This window comes from Falco punctatus (genome assembly GCF_963210335.1).
Source record: "Falco punctatus genome assembly, chromosome: 13".
Taxonomy (NCBI): domain Eukaryota; kingdom Metazoa; phylum Chordata; class Aves; order Falconiformes; family Falconidae; genus Falco; species Falco punctatus.
Window position 1 is genome coordinate 6,444,840 of NC_137593.1, and position 20,933 is coordinate 6,465,772.

Consider the following 20,933-nt stretch of genomic DNA (forward strand, 5'->3'; position numbering starts at 1 on the left):
ATGAGTAACATAATTTTTAGATTGAAGAAGAAGCCCAGAAAAAGCCAAATGGTGAGTGTGAGTTGTATGCAGGTTTTCTCTGTGTAGCTTGCTTTTATGCCAGCGGTGTAGGCTGTAACCGTGGTGGGTTTGCATGTTTCAGAATTGATTTTGAGCAGCAGATGAACTTGCTGCTGTAATACCGTTTGCAGAAGTGAGAACGCTGTGGAGCCATTGGATTAGCTCGTCTGCCTGTGGCTTTGTGCTCAGCCGTAGCTAATACAAGCCTAATAAAATTTTTGGAGATCTGTTTCACTTCTGGTGTGTTTTATTCCCTTAAATCTAGTGTCATTACGTTTTCACTTGAATATGACTGCCTTTGGGGCACGTGCGCACCGCAGGCGTGCGCGGCGGTGGGAGGAGGGTGGGCTGGCTTTTCCTACACAAGTTTTCACAAGATTCCCCTCCGGAAAACCAGGGAGGGGGGGGCGGGGGGGGGGGGGGAAAAAAAAGCCCTAATGGCGTGAAGTTTATCTTGGATAAAAGACTCCTTTGTGCATCAGCTTGATTTATTCTGGTATTTCATCAGAGCTATTATATGCTGATTAGTTGTGCTTGCCTTGTGAAATAAGACACTCCTGCATGATGCTGTTTGACCTGATCTTCCCATTCCTGGTCCTTGATTCTGGTACGTGTTAGAAGCTCTTTGGTTATTCAGTTTCATCCCAGGGTTGAGCTAGGGACCCCCCCCCCCTTTTTTTTTTTTGTTCTTTTTTTATACATTGTCTCTTCCTAAATTACATTTCCTATGAAGGATATGCAGCTAGCTGCATTGCAAATTGTTGTTCTTTGAAATAATGAACTTTGAAGACATGAAAATGTGAGGTAAAATTGTAGGTCTAAATAAATGCAAACTACTGAAAATCATCGTACCGTTACCCTTCGGATAGCTGCCTTAATCTCATACTAGTGTGGGGAAAAATGCCGTTAACTTTCCTTGATCCCCTATAGAATTGAAAACTGCTGATAATTCCGTCTTAAGAGGTGGAATGTACTGCAGACTTTGAAATGTGTCGTTATTTAAAATAAAAATAAACTAGAGGGGAATAAACCCACTGATTAATTGCAGCGGTTAATTTTGGGGAGGATGTTTATGCTTTTCAGCTTGCTGGAGCTAGGATCTAGCTGCTGTGGCCTTGTCTGAAATGGCACAGAGAACGAGGGGCAGGCATCTTACTGCCTCTTCAGAAAAGGCCAGTGAGCTTTGTAGGTATGCATTCCCTCTGCTCTGTTTTCTTTTGTCATAACAGATTTTAAAAATTGCATGTATTTCTTCAAAATCATTACGGAGAAGCCCGTCTGTTGGGATGCTTTCAAATTAATCTACCGTGTTTGCAATTAAATAGAGAAAGAATGCTTTCAGGTTTCAGTCGCTCTTCAGACGGATGTGATTTAACTAAACTAATGAACACACATCAGACAAGACAAATTCCAGACTGTTTGTGCCTTGACCAACCATCTGTGCGCATACCTCCAGGTACTGCTCATGTCTCGAGAGGCTTTTCTACATGAACAATTATTACCACTCCTTTCTGAATTCAAGTGGCAAGCCGTGGCAAGAGTCTCTTGAAAGCAGCTATATTTACCGCTCTTTTTAGTGAAAATATAATTGTGTTATGTATGTTTTAATTAATCTTAAATTTCAACATGTGCTGTATAAAATACAATAGGAAAACAGGGCGTTCATCTCTTGCATGCAAACGCCAGCATCAACAGCAACTCTGAGAAGAAGCACTTGTCATTTGGAGCCTTCCTAGTGGGTTACGTACTCATTTTAGATTCTTAGTGTCTGAGTATGTGTGTGTACAAATAAGTCTGTGGGGGTGTGCATAATACTCTGTTTGTACATACTGGCAATTTTTTTTTCCTAGTTGTTTTTCTCTGGAGTTGTTTCTGAGTTTGTTCAAAATATCCCTGGAAAAAGCACCCATTTCTTCAACTGTATAATGATCAACAGTGACACGATTTGACATACCAGACTTTGATATGGTTCTTCAATTCCACAAAGACTCCTGGAAAATAGCAAATGGTTCCAAGAATATTTCTTTTTATGGAAGAGGAATAATGTGTGCTGCAGGTAACGGCTGCTGCAAATGCGAAAGGATTTATTTTTTTTTTTTTATCTATTGCAATTCACTGTGTTTCTTTCCAGAATTGAGATTTCTTGTGGAAATATTTGAGTTTTCCCAGTTTCTGGGGCCTGTGTTTCTAAAGCTGTGTTTGACTTCTCAGTGGTGCTAAGTAGAACTCCCTCTGACATGAGCCCATGATTCCGTACCTCTTTTTTAACCGTGGCAAAACCATTTTAAGGAACTGCAACTTGTTGCTCCAGTTGTAACAACCCAAGTATCTGGGGGTCAGTGTAACGCGGTGGGTGGGGGAGCCTGCCTGCATTCAAGCCAACCGTGCAGATGGCAGTGGAGGGCTTGGGCTGGTTGTGGTATTAGGATGTGGTTCTGAGGATGCAGATCAGGTAGCAAAAATACTTTCCTGCTGTGGTCGGAGCTGCCAATTTCTCAACGTCCTCATTGCAGAACCTGGTTTGTCCCAGGACAAGCCAGGGAAAATGGCTGGTAGGAGATGGAGTTGTAGAAGAGGGGCTCATAATACATACATATATATTAAAAAAAACATGGTAGAAAGGAGCTGATATTAGGCTATATAACCTGATATTTTTTTTAAAAAAAATAAATTTAAATGTGTCTGACACAAGCCTCTTCTGTCATCCTCAATGGGATGTTTTACAGTTTTGAAGAACTGGTGGAGACCATTTCTATTTCAACAAAACTGTGTGCTGAGTAATAGATTCTGTCATCTTTGAAGCCACTCTCAATCTTAGTTGTCTTTGCAAGGAATACTTTAGATTGGTTTTCTTTAGGGGGGGACTGGGCATGTGTGTACCATACATGCCAATACCATGTAATTTCTGGGGTTTGTTATAAAGGCAAGATAGCTTATGGTTACTGACTGTGACAACTAGACATCTATCCTAAATTTTGGAAGACTGAGCAGCAGCGCGCCTCTGGCTTTCTCTGGTGGTTGCCTTTGAGAAGTATTTGAGCTTAATCTCATGGAAAGCAGTTTGAGAAATGGATGGTCTCATTCAGTGATGTGGCAAGTGGCCAGGAGGGGCTGTGGTCGCAGCTGGTTTGGGAGGTGGCTGGGCCGTCAACAGATGGCTTGTCATGCCTGAGGACCAATCTTGTAGAAGGTCTGAGGAGTTTTTGTTGGCTTGTTTATTAATTGCTGCATGCGCTGTTCGGGCTTGTGTGTGTGCATGCATGCACCATCTATGTATTAACTTGATCATGTTGAAATTGTGAGGTTTTTTTTTTTTTTCAGGTTGGAAAGAGTCTTCCATTTAGAGTTTTATACTGTCTGTGTTCCACATCTTTTCTATAGTAACTCTAGGATTGAAGGTGGTGTAGCTTCGTACTCTTCATACAGTATGTTCTTTCCTAATCACATGGAATAATCTTTAAGCACCGCACCGAGTGCAAATTGTGTTTAGTACTGGATTTTTGTTGTATATTAAATGAACTAGGATATGTGGCTCTACTAGGTATTGGAAAGCTGCCTGTCATCTTTGTAGTACAACTTTTGTAACTCCAGATGATTCTGATAAAGAAGCAGAACACTTTGTTCAGTAGCTTTTAATGGTCTGCTGCTGGGGAAATAAAAATTGAGCCTTTGCAGAGAGTGGTCATAGGACTGAATATTCAGAACCCCTCGTGGTTTTGCTGGGTTCTCCGAAATTGTCTGCCGTAGCTGAAGAGGTTCTTGGGCTTCATAAAAGGCAGGAGGTGGGGAAAAAACCCCACAAAAAGAAAAATGTTCATGGTTTATAGTCCCATTCATAACATGGGTAAAACCTTCTAGGAAAGGTAGGATTTGAGTATCTTGATCTGGTTCACGCTGAATTTCAGGAGAACTCTGATGTAACCTGTTGGGTCACGTGAATTCACCATACATGGACATTGGTTTTTAGATAGTCACCCTTTGTTCTTCTCTGTGTTTCAATTTTCTCTCTAGTGCCATGTGCAACGAGTTTATGTATTACTAATTCACATACTGAACTAATTTAAGGAAACAGAGTCATCTCGGTGATCAGTAGAAGACTGCAGAACCGAGCTGAAGATCAGATTTGTAACTGTAACTTGCAGACATCGAATGGTTTGGAGGTTTGATTTGGAGAGAGGAACCTCAAACTTGAATAGTTATTTCTTCTTCCTTGCTCTACAACAAGACAGCAAGCTGTGATTTCCCGTATTCCTGGAGGTGGCTAGAGACGGAGATGCAGCTTCTTGCTTCACATTGGCGTTGCTGTGCTCCATCCCAGCCAAACCTAGGGGAATGTAGACGCACAGGAAATACCTTTGTTAAATTTAAATATAGTCAGCTTTCTAGACAAAACCCCAAATTCGAGTTAGTACCTGAAAAAAAAGCTGTGGGTTAGTATTTGGCAGTTCATATTTTAGCTAAGGAAGAGTTCTCATATCCTGAAATGTGACCTGGCTCTTTGAATTCTGGTCCGATGTTTTCTTCCATCGATGTTCCTGAATTCACAGAAAAAAGAAAGTGCTTGTCCTCAGATCTCACCTTCTTCATATTAATTGTGTTTGCTTATATGAGCATCCCCTGAGGAAGGAGGAATCCTTGGTTTTAGGAAGGGTGTGAATGCCTGGTGAATAGATCTGTCTTACGTAGGATGGATGAGCAAATAAGCTAAAAAAGTGCGTGCAGCCCGTTTCCAAAGGTTTTGGCTTTGGTGTGAAGTCTTCCAGTCTCATGGTAGATGTTTTAACCATGTCTCATGTAACTCTGCCCGGCGTACATCTGTGTGAAATACTGCTAGAAAAAAATGTCTGTGGCCAGCTGTGCTTTCTAGCCAGTACTGCTGTTGGCTTTATCTCTGGTGGGGTTGTACCAGACCTGACAAATAAAGGAAGCCCTTTTTATTTCTTTTTCTTTTTTTTTTGGTTTTTTTTTCCCTTTAAAGTGAGGCAAGTGTAGACATGACTGTAGTGACAAACCATTAATAAAGCAAAGGAATGCAGCTGTAAAACTTTAAATAATGACATGTAGCAAATAAATGTCAGCATATTGGTGGTTGTGCCTGGAATGGAAATATTACTAGGAAAATATGTAGCTTGAAGCTACAGTCTGGCTTTTTTTCCTTAAGAAAATAGCATCGGAGTGATGATTACACTGTGTTAAAGCTGAGGCTTTCAGATTTGGACTAGCTGAAAATGTTGTTTATTTGGGGGAGGGGGGGTATGGTATTACATGGGTTTAAAATGGTTCCTGTGAACATCGCATTCTTTTAAAATAATATTTGTATATGACAATATATATACAAAAATTATAGATACATAATACATGCATAACCAATGTAGTTCAAGGTACAGCTGACTATTGACTAAATCAGTCTGTTTCCATTGGAAGTTGCTAACTCGTATATTCTCACTGGTGCTCAGTATTAGACTTCTTCAGTCCTTTTCTTAATCCCAACCATTTAGGAAATGGTTTAAAAACCTCACATGTTCTCTTCTTCATCATCCTAATCAAAGAAACAAACCCCCCAAGTCACACTGCCCCGTCCCTTCCCGTCCACCCCCAAAACCCAACACCTATGTGTATTGCTTGTGAGCTTGGTTCTTTCTCAAAAATAAAACCTGATACCGTGAAGTAATGCAAAGGAAAAAGTTTAGAGAGAAGCTCTAAATATTGTGAAACTTCAGGGGGAAAAATGCATTGAGCAAAGCTGCTGGGCTGCTGGACAGATTTTTGTAGCTCACGTCATGGCTGGGGCAGAGCTCGGAATGACTAAGCCGGGGGGCTTTGGTCACCAATAGAGCTGTGCTGGCTCAGAGCTCGGTTCTGTGGGCTGCGGGAGCGTGCGGCAGGTGTCCTTACTCCTTCCTCTGTGGGTGTATGTGCTGCAGGGCAGGTTATTCAGGGTGGTGGTGACAGTAGGACTAAAACACTGCTGGGCGCTGGGACAGAGCAGTTGATGCAGGCAGGGGATGGGACTGGAAACACGGCTGTGGTTGTACCATCCTCTTGACAGCTGTGTCTCAGGCTTTGCGAGAACTTTGGTCTTGTAGTTGTTTCAAATAAAAGGAGGGATTTCATTTGAAGGTGGGTGAAAATAGATTGCCTCTGTTTATTTCTCAGTGATGATTAAAAAAGTAGTGTTTTCACGTGGATAAGAACATTCAGAAGAGCTCTGAGAATCATGCTAAACTTGGTACTAAGTTAAAGTGTTGGTCTTGAGATGCATGGCTGGAGGTAATGACGACATTTGCGTGTCTTCAGGAAAAAAACCTGCAATTTTAGTCTTCTGGCCCTACTTAAATGTGATGGGGGGACCTGTGTGACAGCAGTGAAAGGATAGATGCGATTCAGTCTGTGTGGGCACTGCCATCACTTATAAATCACCCAAGCAGTCCTCTTCAGGAGCTGGGTACCAGCTCCTGGGCAGGCTGATGTTTCTGACCAGTAAGCCACTCCGCAGGTGATGGAATTGCAACAAGCTCTAGAAGAGGCTGATGGAAATGATGAAAGTGTGTTTGAACTGTACTGTTGGTTTAGTTCTTAAACTCAAAAAACCCCAACCAACCAAAACCCCCTTCATTTAAAGCCTAGCAGCACCTGGGGGCAGAGCAGCTCTGGGGATATTAAGTTTGCAGTGTGCAGCATCTGTGGAACTGCATGCTCCCACTCTGGTGAGGTTGGCTCAGCCCTTCCATCCCCTCCAGAGCAGATGACTTTAACAACTGGGTTATGGCTCTGTAGTCCAGTGCTCCACGTGAATACTAGATCCCACCACACTTCCTTTGTGAGTGGGGATTTCCCTGTTGCCCTTGGCCAAAAATTTCCCCCTCTCAGGTGATCTTGTGCCAGCTGATTACGTGGCTGTTACCAGCCACCTGTTACAGCACTTTTCTTTTTTCCTAACTTGCATTTGTGATGTATATGAAATTATTCAGGAGGACTTTGGGATTCTCTGGCACGAGAGGTACTAAGGAGGCTGCCTGATCAGCACTGGACCTGTAAGGTTGCTTTGCTTAGGAGTTCTTGTGCAAAAATCTGGTTAAGCTAAGTGAGTATGTCATCCATCTTATTCACTGAAGAACTGGATTATTGCCCCATAAATAAGTATGATGGTACCCTTAATGCTGAGTTTATAAACCAGTCTCCTTGTGGTTTTAGCGATGCTTATATATTGCATCAATTAGCTGTGAAGAGGGAGGGTGTGCTGGAAGGGATACATGTTTCTTCACAAATCCTTAAGGGAGATTTCTGTTGTCATCTGTATAGCACAGGGTACTCGGAGCATGAGGATGTGCTGTCCGTCCTGCTCTGGCAGAAACCTGAATCGCTTGGATCGTGATTAAGTGGAAGTCAGGTGCCTGTTCTTTCTGTTACAGGTGGCAGTTCACTGTTCACCGGGCCTAGAAAGAAAATAAATATGTTTGGCTTTAAACTGTGGCTATCCGGTGAAACTGATATGATGCCTTAACCATATGGATGATGCAGCACCAAAAGCTATGGTAGCAAGCAGGATGCTGATTTTCAGGAACAGACCAAATCTTGAAAATATCTTGGAACTTGATTATTTCAGCTGTGTGATGGGGTTGGAGAAGAGTGGAAATCTGACTATTTGCTTTCTGGAAGTCTTGCATGGCAACTTGGCTTCTCACGCTCTTAATCTAACGGTGAAAACCTCCATTTGGTGCATCAGGTCCCTGTATGCATCCTCTTACAAAAGCAGGTATCCTGCTTAGGTTGCTACCTTGACGGCAAAATTCACACAGGTGCTGGTGACCTTCTAAAATATAAGTGGGTTTTCCAGGGTCTGTAACTGATGCTTCTCTTGCAGGAAGCCCGTTGAGGAAAATTCTCCATGAATGTACGTCACAATGATGATGACCGACCAAATTCCGCTGGAGCTGCCACCGTTGCTGAACGGGGAGGTAGCCATGATGCCTCACATTGTGAATGGTGACGGATCACAGCAGGTCAGTGAGCTTTGCAGAAAATTACTTTCAACAGTTTTAAGTGACTTTTTATAGTTTTAAGCGACTTTTTGTAGATTAAATAAACTATTGGTGGGCCACCAAGGGATTTTAAAGATGGGGAAGATAGGTTTCCCTAGCACTAGGGAGGGTGGAGCATTACCTGGAAGGTAGAAATCTGTCCTTACCCTGGAAAGACATTAAAAGCAGTGCTTTGAGTGTACTGTTAAATTTAATATGATTATTTGCATGTGTGTTCATTGAAGTAAAAATAATGGGATTGAAATTATGGCTAAAAATGCTACATGTTTGAAGGCTTTGCAGAGGGTTAGTTTCATGATTTAATTACTCTAGCTGTTGCCCAGACATCTTACTACTGTCTGTGATGAGATTTTAAGAACTTAAAACAAAAATGCTGACATCGTGTTAAAAAAAAAAAAAAAAGTAAAGAAAGAAAAAACTGGAGAACTGAAGATGAGTCCTATGATGTCTACTATTATTTGCTTACCTAAATGTATGGATCCTGGCAGGCCTATGTATTACCCTGTGCTTCATTTTAAGAAGCAGAAGGGAGTTTTGAGTGGGCTTTTGAAGGGAAGGCAAGTTTATAGTTGCCTTTGTATTTTTCTGGGAGGTATTCTCTAATAAGCTTGATTGGAAGTAGGTAGGATGATTATAAGACCATAATGATGCCTTCATGTCAGGATACAGCTTGGAGGTTCAAGCTGATCATTGGTAGGTTTCCAAACCTGTCACCTTGGGTTAAGCTTTCTCTTTGTAGAACATCTACCCTAGCAGTTTTTCTGTGTTACTCTGTTTGGTTCCTTCCTGATTTGAGACATTCCAGCAAAGTATTTTAGCAAAGCTAGGAATAAGCCATACTTCATGGTTCAATATCAAATGTCATTCCGTTACTTCTTATTCCCTTGATCACATGTTCTTCCTTCTAAGCTGTGTTTTGACTAGACCAACCTTAAGAGGAAGAATAATTTCTACTTTTCTTGCAAGCTTTTAAGTCTGTTGGCTTATCTAGGTTCTCATTATAATACAGATTTACATGGCTGTGATTTTTTTTAAAAGTAATTTCTGCACAGTGTGCTTCAACTTGAAAAAACAGAAAAGAAAGCTTTTAGTGGCTTCATTTACCAAGTCCAATATTAATATGCTTAAGGAAAGGAACAGTCTTACGATACTGGATAGGATAATTGTTCTTCACATATGCCCTTTCCTCCTTGCTGGAAACCATTTATCAGGTTAGACTGTCCTGTGGGTCCTTTTGCGTTACAGAAAGAATAAATTAAGCCTTCTGAGCTCTCCTTTGAGATGGGGCTCGAAGTCCAGTCATTGAATTTCCCCGCCAGTGATGACTCAGCAGCCTTGCTTGGCGGATGCCTCCATTGCCTTTAAACTGGCTTCTCTTCTAATGTGTTGGAGTAAAAGGAATTGCTGACGTACTGGAAGTGCATTACATCTTGCTTTTTCTCTGCTGTGCAACTATGACTCGGCAGAACAGTTTTGGGCCAGGTTCCTTTTCTGCGTAAATGTTTGTTGGATGATGCTTTTAGACCTCACCACCTTATCTTTTTAAGTACTTGTAGCTGGAATACCAGTTTTCTGTGAGACTATTTTTAGCCTCTAGTCTGGATGTGCCCTCATATGTTGCAAAGCTTAGCTGCCTTCTATGCTTTATTATTTTCATCCTATTTGTGAAGCTTTAGTTGATGTCTTCACCTTTTAAAAGTGCAGTTCTAAAATGGAGTGAGATTGGAATAAATGCTTTGATCTTTGTGTAGAATAGCAGCAAATGGACTACATTAATTGCTTTTAATGTGATTTGTTACGGAATATAGAACCAAATGTTGAATGTTTGTTGAAAGAGATTTATCTTAGTTACTTGTAAGGCAGGAGAACAGCCTTCAGATTAGATTTGTGTAAGAGTGACTTCCTTAAGAAAGATGGTTTATATTGCTCCATAAATAGGTGCTAGTTTTATAAGGACATGTGCTTTTCCTGGCTTTAATTACAGTCTCTATTAGAAGCTGGCGGTAAGCAAGCATCATAGCTGAGCTGGTGGGAGACGAGGCGTGTGGAGTTTTCCAGAGTGCAGTGTGGCCAGCACACAGATCAGTGCCGCATACTTTGGAGCTGACAGTACTTGCTTCTGACGAGATGCTCTGGACACACTTGCTGTCTCAGAGAAGAGGCTTTTATTAAAAAAAAACCACACAAAAAAACCAAAAAACCCAAAAAACCCCAAACCCAACCACAACAGTTCTTATGTAGAAAAGGGCAGACTGGAGCTGGTAAAACAACTTTGCCAGCAGCCAGATGGAGAGTGATGCAGAAGGCAATTCTGCCAGTAAACAGTCCTGTGCTGTAAGACAATTGCAGAGGAACGCTCAATCGTTTTATCTTCCTGGGGATGAGTGCTGCAGAGCTGTACCGTGCACAGCTAGGAATGACTCAATCTGCTTGACGGTAATCCCTCTTCTCTAGACTACCCAAAATGGCATTTCTAGCACTGGCTTTTTTTAAAGTTTCCCACACTTAATTTCCACTTCTGCTGACTGTATTTAATGTTTTCATGTCCCTTCCAGAGCTGCTGCTTACTCTCTTTTTGCTTCTAATCCACTTCTAACTCCTGTGGGGATTCAGGGAGCGATAATTAACCTTTCGGTCCAAGAATTTCAATGGTTTCCTGTAGGTACTCCACTGCAAGCTCTAAAAAGCTTGCAGTATAAAGTGGGAGGGCAGCTAGCTGTGCCATAGCATGTCTGTGCAGAATGCTGGGTGATTTTAATTTGGTAAGTTTTATTTTGGCTTGGTTTGCTCACTGCACCTGCAGTGGTGTAGCAAGTTTTGTGCTTGCCTGCTCTTTGTAAAGGTGTGTTTGCCAAACCCTGTTTTTTCACTGTTTGGCTTGAGCCCAGACACTGTAGGTAGTGCTGTGCGTGCTTGTTCTGGTGTTTTAGGGTCACACACTTTGAATAAGGGAGATGAGAGTACCTCTGAACGAGGAGCAAGGTTTGGTACCTTCCTGTAGCACAAGTCTGTGCACCCTGCAAGAGCTTGAAAGCATTTAGTTGTGTCTTATACTGCACCTGAGCAGTAGCTGAGCTTTGTGCCAAAAAAAAAAAAGAGATGTTACTTTATACTTTCGTGAATTTTTTTGATAGACACTTGTAGGAATGTCCTTTTAGGGGAGAGAGGGTGATAATTGCAAATGGGAAGCTTGTTTTCAGGAAGAAAAAAGTTTATAACTGGTACACGTATAAGGTACCTGAGAAGCATCAGTCCATGAAAAATGGCTATCGGATAAAGGATGATGAAGTTTCCTTCTGTTTAAATATTCTGATTTTTAAAACACTCAGTAGTCTTAGGCATTTAGACTAGAACAGATAGCAGAAGAGTAGCGTTAGCGGAGTTAACCCATAGGCAGTGTTTGCTATCTAGGAAGTCTCTGAACTGAACTTTTCTGAAGGAATTTTAACTGAAGGCTGTTGGTGGGCAAACTCTGAGGCTGTTCTCATAAGTATGTTTCTCTGTGAATACAAGAAACACAGAATTTGCTAAAACTTCATGAATCTTAAAATTGCCTGCTTATCTGAGCAATTTGCTATGCAGATATACAGATTTATTTATTTTTTAAACTGCTGCTTTGAAGCATGTTGAACTTGTGATAAATGAGAGGGTTCAGGATCTGTCACTTGTGGGGCTTGTCTATCAGTAACGCTCATAAACTGAATTGCTTCATTCCTCTATTTGCTGTTCTATGAAAAAAAGGATAGTTAAGCCCAGAGCACCTATCAAAGTATTGATTTCTGAAAGTCACTGTTTTATTGTTTTAAGATGTAGCATATTCCTCGATAATTTTTTTTTTCTTGCTGAAGAGAGGTTGAAAATACTTATTCTACCTGCTCCTGTGTGGCTGAGGAAGAATGCATGGTCCTGAGAAGAATGTTACAGACAGCATGGTGTGAGCTCTTTAGCCCTTCCTGTGGGACAGAGCTGGAGACTCATCGGGATCTGGGGAACAGTCTTTTAAAGTACAACAGAGAATGGGCCCAAGTGATTATTCTGGTTTTGGTGGTTTTTTTGGGTTGTTTTTTTGTTTGTTTTTGTTTTCGTTGTTGTTTTCCCCCCAAAGATGCAATATATTCCAAAAGTACTGCACTATAGAAATTGTAAATACAGTAGATTTTAATAATGTAAAGCATTTGTGAGGAACCTGTGGCTGGATCCCAGGTGGTGCCTATGATGCCGTGCCCCCCAGCTGTATGTAGCCTGATATATCTATAGAGGGAAGGGAAGATTGGCCACATTGGGAAATGCTTAAGGCAGCGTTTCAATAAGCCAAAGTAGTGCAAGTGGCTGTTCAACCTTAGCAAGGAAAAGTTTCTCATAAAGTGGAAAAATTTTAGAGCAAGCATTGGTTTGTATTGCATCACATGGGTGCAAGTGGATGTCCTCCTACTTGCTGCTGCGCCTGTGCTTGCAGGTGATGTGCAGCAAAGCAGGCAGGAGATGATGGCCTGTTTTGAATGTGAATTTTCTTGTGTGTGCTTAAAAAACCCACCTGCATAAGTCTATCAACACTGTGCAAAACAGATAATAGCATATGCCCTTGGTCCTTATCAGGGAACATTTTCTATCTTTGTATGGGACTGTTTACCCACAATATATATAGTTTTATATTCCTGAACCTCAGCTTTAAGCCTATGTTAGACTTTGCTAGTCTCTTCCCCTGCTCCGGGTAGGTATGGGAGATGGACAGCAGGACCGAGGGGGACACCAGTGACATGTGTTTGGCTCATAATGAAAACATAGTCTGGACACAGAGCAATTATTGCCAAATTGGGTGTGTGTGATTGTAAATATTTACAGTAACTATGCAACTTAGTAACATTAATCAGTCTTAACAAACACAGCTTTAAATAAAATGTAGCAACAGTAACATTCTTAAATCCCAAATAAATGCAAAAAAAAAAAAAGTGTGTTAGGGAGATGGCAAGCTTTCTCTGAGGGTGTAGGAGATAGGGCTGGGTTCAACACTTGAGTGGATTAAACTGCTAAAGCAAGCATCAGAGAACTTTTTAGGGAGAAATAAAAAGCTTTTGGGACTGTGCTGCTGACCTCGCAGCTGTCATGAGCTCCAGCTTTTTGGACGTGAGGGGGCCAGGGGACTGAAGCTGGGCTGAAGCGACATGGGACCGCACCCTCACGGTGCTGCCGGCCAGCAGGGTGGGCTCAAAGTGACTCTTCAAATTATCTCTCCTCTTGTTGCCACCTCATAAACGTGTGTACTTGGGATGATGGATATTGGAAGAGGCATAGGGCAATTAAATATCATCTGTGTTTGTTTGCATTAAAATAAAGATGTTATCTTTAGACTTTTTTATTGCTTTCCTCAGATTTTTAATTAAACGCTTCAGAAACAAGGCGTTCTCGTGAAGATCCCTTGTGTAGAAAGGAAAGAGAAAAGCTGCGTTCCAGGCTGCAGGACACAGTTTCGTTGTTTAGGAGGATGTGGGGAAAAATAAATCTTTGAATTAGTTTGAAATACTTTGTGTGTATAAACAAAAGAAGTCGCGGCATGCCTCGATACATTTTGTCCCGGGCAACTGGGACAAACTGGGGGTGTTGGCTGGAAGATGGAGAGTACCTAGTACGCTGCCTTTAATGGTTTGATTTCAACTCTGCGGTTCGTTAGTAAGTGCTTTTGCAATTGCAGGCTCTTGAGGGGGTTGTGTGTGGCCAGGGTGGGTGCGGAGGGGTTTGGGTGGTGGGGTGGGTTATGTGAGCAAACCCCAGTACCCCAGCTTTGGGCAGAGGGGAGGAGAAGAGAGGCGGGGGGGTGGGGGCAGGTTGCAGCCTGCTGGAAGGGTTCTGCCTGCAGTGGGGGGGCAAGCAGAGGGTCTTACTTGAGGAGCAGCATCCTGATTGCTGCTTCTGGGTCTGAAGCCACCTCAGGTATGCATGCTTGTGTGGCGACCATCCTCCCCGCATGTCCAGCCCTTGCTCCAGTGCTGTGTCACGTCAGCTATCCCTGTTTGCTGTTGGTACAGCTGCCTGCCCCCAGCAACAGCCCGTAAGTGGGGTGTTCTGCTCCAAAGGTGGCTGATGTGAACATCAGTGCAGAAGAATGTCTTTTGGTACCTTCAGAACTTTTTTAAACTTTTTAGGGAAGCTACAGTGTTTCATTGCTATGCAGATCTTGCATATAGTATAACTTCTAAGTCCATGGTGTGCACTGATGGTTACTGGTTTTAGCATGTGCTCTTCTGTACCACTGTAGCTGAAGGTTGATTCCTTCACCGTTCCCAGAAACCCTGCCTAGCTGGAGATAGCCTTTTCATTTGTACGTGAGGCTGGACAGCTCAGGGCCTTGGGCTCTCTTTTTGCTCCTTGGCTTTTAATTGTTCTGAATTTTGCTGAAGTGAATGAATTTCACAAATGTTCTTGTTTCTTCTGTAGCACAAAAAAACCCTACACTGGAAGTGCAGATCTGGTGGGGCTGCTGTCATTAGGTGCAGAAGCCCTACTTGGTTTGATAGCAGTCATTGACCTCCTTTTGAAAATAATTGTGCTTGCGTATATATTTAAATGTTTAAATATGAATAAAACCAGATTGGTAATGGCTTAATGGTAATTGGTAATGGTTAGGAGATGAGATGGTAAAAATCATGTGCATTTCGGAAATATAATTTTGTGAACATTTGAAGCTGAACAACTTACACAAGAACCTGGGAAACCAGGATTAGTTTTACTTGATTTTAGGTGACAACTGTGGTAGAAGTTGGTATAAATCATTGACTGATGGAATAAAGCACTTTATTTCCAGCAGCAATATCGCTTTGAAAAGGCTTGTGGCTTAATTGCGCAGCGAATAGTTGAAGAATGTTATCCTTTCAATGTATTTGATAGTCAACCTCAAACACAGTCCTGGGTGAAAATATTTTGTGGTCTCTTGTCTTTATTGGGCTGTACTTAAAATTCAGGCAAAATAGTGTAGTCCCTGCCTGCTCCAGACAGGCCAAGCAGAACTGGCAGTTGTTATCCTGCAGCATACGAAGGGGAACTTTGCTGTCTGGCCGACTTAATCCCATGTTTTGTGACAGTAGGTAGTGCTGAGGTGGTGGTGGGTTTTTTGTTTGTTAGTTGTTTGGTTTTTTGTTGTTTTTTTTTTTTTTAATAAATGTGAAATTTTTAAGCTGTTGCACTCTGGGAACTGTTAGTAAGGAATTATTTCTATATATGTAACATTTTGTATGTAAGTCCCATGGGCTTGTGATGCAGGGACAAAGTGATGGCTGCTGCCCTTCAGGAAACAAATTTATCGAGGGAACAATTTGTTTGTGTTAAAAACACACACAATTAGGCAAGGATAATGCTACTTGATCCTGACTATCAAGCAACAGCTGTTATTGGGGATATAGTCTTTTTTTTTAATGCAGAAATGCAAGGAATTATTTCCAAAGCCCAACGGCCGACATGCTAGTGCAGATGTGTGGGCTGGTGATGGACCTTTGGCAGTGGCTCCTTGAAAAGAAATTTCTAAGTCATACCCTTTTGATATCTTTGGGGTGGACATGTACCTCATGTGGCGAGACCAGTCCCTCTCTCATGGTGTCTTTTATCTACCATCAAACTCAACTCTGCTTTAGGGAAAGGATCAAGCTTTTCATGTAGGAGACATCAGTCTGGTTAGGGTGGGTATTTTGAGGAGCTGGACCAGGTTCTTCCAAAGGTTAATGGTGCATCTGGTTTATGTTAATAAATAACCAGCTTTAGAGTGGTTGGTTTAGACATACAGTGCAGATGAGCTAATGAAATATTTTTACGATTTTTTGCCTCTGTTTCTGGTTTGTTGGTTTGTGTTTTGGGTGGGCTTTTTTAAAGCTGAATGACACTGCATAAGCTCTGTGCTGCTTTTGACCTGATGCCCGTATCCTGTGATGGATAATCCATGCCTGCTCATAGCAAAAGAGCATTTAAATGCTGTCACTTAAATGTTGATTTTCCAGCGATTAGGGATGGAATGGTGTTAACAGTGCCTTTCACCTTTTCTGAACTATTTGTTGTGCTCTGTATGCTGGATCAGATCCACCCTGATCGCAGATCCCTGAGAAATTACTGTTGCAGGCAAAATAATGCCATTCATATGTTATTTTTCTGATTTCTAGCTTGTGCTTTGAAAATGTTGCTAGAACAATGGGTTGCTGTAGGATTACTGTAATTCAGAAGGTCTTCTGGGTCATAATTGTCTTACGCATTTAGTTTAAGGAATTCAGAAACACAACATTAATTCAAATTCTGTCTTTCCGGATTGAATGATTAAATTCTGCGTGCAGGTGTCCTGGAATATAAAGACCAGACATAAATTTAGAGAGAGCTTTCACAAAAAGATAATTTTTTCAATTTATACCAAGATTAATCCAGATTTTGATTGAACTCCTGACAATGCAAAGTTAACAGAAGTGTGTTTAACGTATTTGAGTAGAAGTTTCACAAGTAGCAAGAGCATGGGATAAATGATCACTAGTTCCCAGTGAAACTCTGCAAATTTTAAACCCATCATTTTAGACACCTGAAAATTAATAAAGATGAGTACAGTGTACACCGAACTGGGATGGGTTTTGGTGCTTCCTGGTCTTTGTTGCATTCCTGTATCTGCAGGGTTAGGTGGTGGGAGACTGAGGTTATATTTTGACCATTTAAAAAAGATATTATTATATTAGTTATTAAATAAATAGTTTATTACTGGTTCTGTGTGCAAATATTGAACTGTGTGTGTCAGGATTTTGCTTAACTAAGTTCTGTAATGTGTAGGATCAAAGGAGAAATTTAAAAAAATGCGATGAATCGACTCACACTGTAAAAAAACATTTATTCCTGTGAAATTGAAATCCTGGTATGCCTTGATGCTGCACGCTCGAGTTTGTGCTCTCTGCACTCATGTGCCAGTGGTCTAAATATTTATGTCCTTAGCTATCAGCATTTGGCCAAGTTAACAACAATGTCAGGAGTGTGGTGGTGGAACCCGAAGCCATAATTCTCACCTGCACACAACTGAGTTACATCTTTATTTCAGCTCTTAGAGTTTAGATGAGTAGGTAGGCTGTAACTCTCTACTGGCTCTTGGCCACTGGTGGTACCCAAAGATGCAGTATGCCAGTCTGTTCCCTCGCTACCCCCCGTATCTCTTCCTAAGTAAGGGGAAAACAATTGTTGGCTTGGAGAAAATTATTTTTTTTTAAGAACACTGCAAAACAAACGTGTCTTTCTTTTGGCAGGTCTTTTTGGTTCAAGTTAATCCAGGTGAAACCTTTACAATAAGGGCTGAGGATGGAACCCTGCAGTGCATCCAAGGTAAGAGGATACAGGAATGTGTGGATGAGCATTGCTTGCATTATGGAAAGCTGGTTCTCTCATCTCCACAAAAATGTGACATGCAGTTCTGAAAATACAGTGAAGCATTGAAGAGTGAGAAGCTGCGGACGTGGCTGCTGTATGTTTTATAGAACTTTAGTATCTTGGAATGAGTCATTAATTTATTGCAAGTCCAGGAGATTTCTCTTTCTGTTCAGTCATTTATCACTGTTTTTAAATTTTATATATATGCATATTCCTTATAATGAAATAATACATATGAATGAGAGGTCTCAAGTTAGACTAGTAACGGATTAAGTGGATTTCTATGAAAAAACTATTTTCTTTTCATACAGGCATCAGGAGGGATAGAAAATGAGCAGAGAAGTGCAGACAGTGCAGAGTGCTTGGAGAAGCCAGACTGGGTTTGAGGAGAATTTTGAATTGGGTCTTCAAAAGCAGAGATAGTTAATTGTGTAGTATGAAGAAAAGCACGTAAGCAGTCTTTTGAGTGCTGTCTTACCTCTTGGTAAAATTGTGCAAATATGATAGGTAGTGTTTCTGTTTTTTATAAGAGAACCCACATAAAATCTTTCAACAGGTCTGAAGGGAGAAGCAGCAAAAGACCTTTCAGATTGTATATTGAGTAATGTGAAGACGGTTTCTAGCTAGTGGCAAAATACAGCTTTGAGGTGAAGCAGATGTTTCCCTCGGTATAATGATGTCTACAGTCATACAGGAGGGTTAAATCAAAATTTGAAGGGAATAGTCTTTGTGTAGCTGTTTTGCTGCTGCTGTTTCCAGTGATATTTTTTTGTGGGCTTGTGCTGTTACTTTTTTGAGAAGGGAGGTAGGTGGTCTTGCCTCCCTTATCCCTTCCAGATCTTGTACCATTTAAGCAGCAGCCTCGGTGGGCTACTAATTCAAAAGACTTTCCTAAAAAAGTGATAGTAATGGAGGGGGGGAAGTCAGTTCAATTGTGGAACTAGTGAATCGCCCCTGTATTTTTGACTGTGAATTTCAAATCTACTCAAGAAAGACTGTTTCTTAGATCAATTACTAAGATCATACAGCTCAAGGATGATTATGCTTTTTGTTAAAATTTGGATTAGAAGGGACCCCTGGGGGTCGGTCACCTTATCCAACCTGCTGCTGAAAGCAGGGATAGAGACAGAGGTGGATTGAGTTGTCCACAATCTCTCGGATTGTCCACAACCTCCTGAGTTGTGAAGCTCTGAGGATGGAGTTGCTCCCTGGGCAAACTGCTTCAGTGCTGCACCGCTCCTGTCAGGAAGAGTTTGTCCTTTCTGTCTATTTAAAATTTTCCATCTTGCAGTCTCTTTGCATCTTTTCTGTGCCCCCCCCCCCCCCCCCCCCCCCCCCCCCATTTAAACAGTGGAGGAGTTGGTGATTGTTACTTGAAATTTCGTCCTCATGGAAATGACAAATTAATAGTTGTTTGAGACAGACATTACAGAAGCTTCCCTGAACACCATCCAGGATTATTTGGTCTTGATGAGCAATAATAGCAGCAATTTAAAACTGCTTGTTAAGGTTTATAGCCAACATGCTGTGTGGTAAGAAATTGGCCCACGTGGCAATTAACAGAGGACTAAAGCTGGCTACTCCTTTTATTTGAAATGAATACTTCATATTGGTTAATGCATAAAAAATTTCCATTACAAATATGACACCATTTATTTATAACTTTTTTCATGCTCAAACTGTTGTTCAGGCAGTGTGTTTAAATGAATGCAATTTGAAATGTCCTGGTTCTGTAATCCCAGTAATTTAACATGTTTGTGCTAATGGGGCTTATTTGGTACTAGTCAGCAGTCTTTCATAAAATTAATCTAGAATTTGTAGCAAAAGATTGTCACCTTTTTTGGTAGAGCTGCAATATTGACCACCAAAGCGTTTATTTGATCACCGAAGTGTTTATTTGTATACACTCTTGAATTTCAGTCTGAAAATTCTGGTACTCTTTTCGTGCTAAAGCTTCAACTCCTACTTTATTATGAAATATCTATATTGCCAAAACAAGTACATGCTTCAAACACAGAAGAGCACCTGACTGTATTGTTGTTGCTTTTATTTCTTTGATAAAGCTGCGTTCACAGTGCAGTTGTGGAAAACTTAAATAATATTACTAGTGATCTGTTGCAGAAGAAACTGTAATCAGCCAACAAATGTACTAAGGTTAGGATTCGTGACAGTTCTGTTTTTCCTGTGCTCTGAGGTTATTGTAAAAGATGGACTTAGTCTGTCTGCGGTGGTTTTGGAAATTACACACTCCCTTGCTCCATAAAACTGACAGTGTCTTTTTTTGTCTTTTTTTTTTCTTCTTGATATTTCTGTGATACAGAATACTCTGTTTAAAGGTTAATGTATGCCCTTTATGTGGGGCAGCACTTGGACAATAATGATGCATTTTCCTTTGCTCGCACGTTGCACTGTGATTGGCAGGCTATGGGATAATTTTAGCACTCTGTTAAGGCAGAATGGAAGGCGCTTTTTGGACCGTGTGTATGCCTCTGAGCTGGTAGCTCCCTGTTGAACGGACGATACTCGCTTTTTCCTTGCTGCCACGTATTCAGTGTTGAGACGTAAGATGTGCTTGTAAATAGGATTAATTGGCATTCACAATAGGAAGGACTACATTACTGTAAATCATGTGGCTCTCCTGATTTCAGGGAGTGAACACTGTCATTAAAAACTTGAGATGTCATGACTTGGTTACACTAAAGTGTTCAGGTTACATGAAAGCTGTTCTTTGCTTTGGAATGTATCTGTTCTGCAGGGGCAGTTGTTATTCTATGTGAGCAGAGTGGTTTGTTTTTTTCTTTTCAATTTTTTTTATCTTTGGGAAAGCATTATTTTTATATATGGCTTTTTGAGATGTTTGAAATCCTTGGTTTGTGCTCCTTGAGCGTGGTCTGGATACCCTGTGAACCAGTGCTTTGTACCCGGGACCCTTTTTGGCTCCATGCCTATGGCGTATCTGGGGGTGGCTGACGGTAATGCGTTAGAGGACTGACATGAAAATAGTGGAGAAAAAGGGCTTAGTGAAACTGCATTTGTCTTCTCAAGGTTGGAAGAATGTCACTTGTTTGAGGAAAACCTCTGCGGAATATCCTCTGTTTTAAATGCCCTGAAGTGTAATTAGCCACTAATTGAATAACCACTATTTAAAACCAGAAAGAGTAGATGCACATTTGATGTTCTCTGATGTTTTGGACTAGCGGAGAAATCCTGAATACAAAGCTTTTTTCTAGTTTTCAGAGTTTCACTGGTAAGATAATCAGTGAAAACTTTGAAAAATAAAAATGCCCCTAATTGAGAAGATAACCCCTTAAATACTATAAACCCAGAATACATGTGTACTTTTGATGGAATGTGCAATGTGTTACAGCGAGCGCTCTCTTCATTCCTGCTTCCTATTTGTGTGTAGCCAGAGGTGACTTGTTCAGGACCCTGATTACGAGCCCCGCAGATAACAACTGG

General features: G+C 41.2%; 1 protein-coding gene across 1 annotated transcript in view; it reads left to right on the forward strand.

Moving 5' to 3' along the window:
- The window catches only part of FNDC3B (fibronectin type III domain containing 3B), a 222,079-nt gene that overhangs the window by 44,874 nt on the left and 156,272 nt on the right, over positions 1-20,933 (forward strand). The window contains exons 2-3 of the mRNA XM_080410542.1: positions 7,925-8,063; positions 17,354-17,429. Of these exons, the coding sequence (XP_080266668.1) occupies positions 7,953-8,063; positions 17,354-17,429 (187 nt within the window). The 5' untranslated portion in view covers positions 7,925-7,952. The remainder of the gene's footprint in view (positions 1-7,924; positions 8,064-17,353; positions 17,430-20,933) is intronic.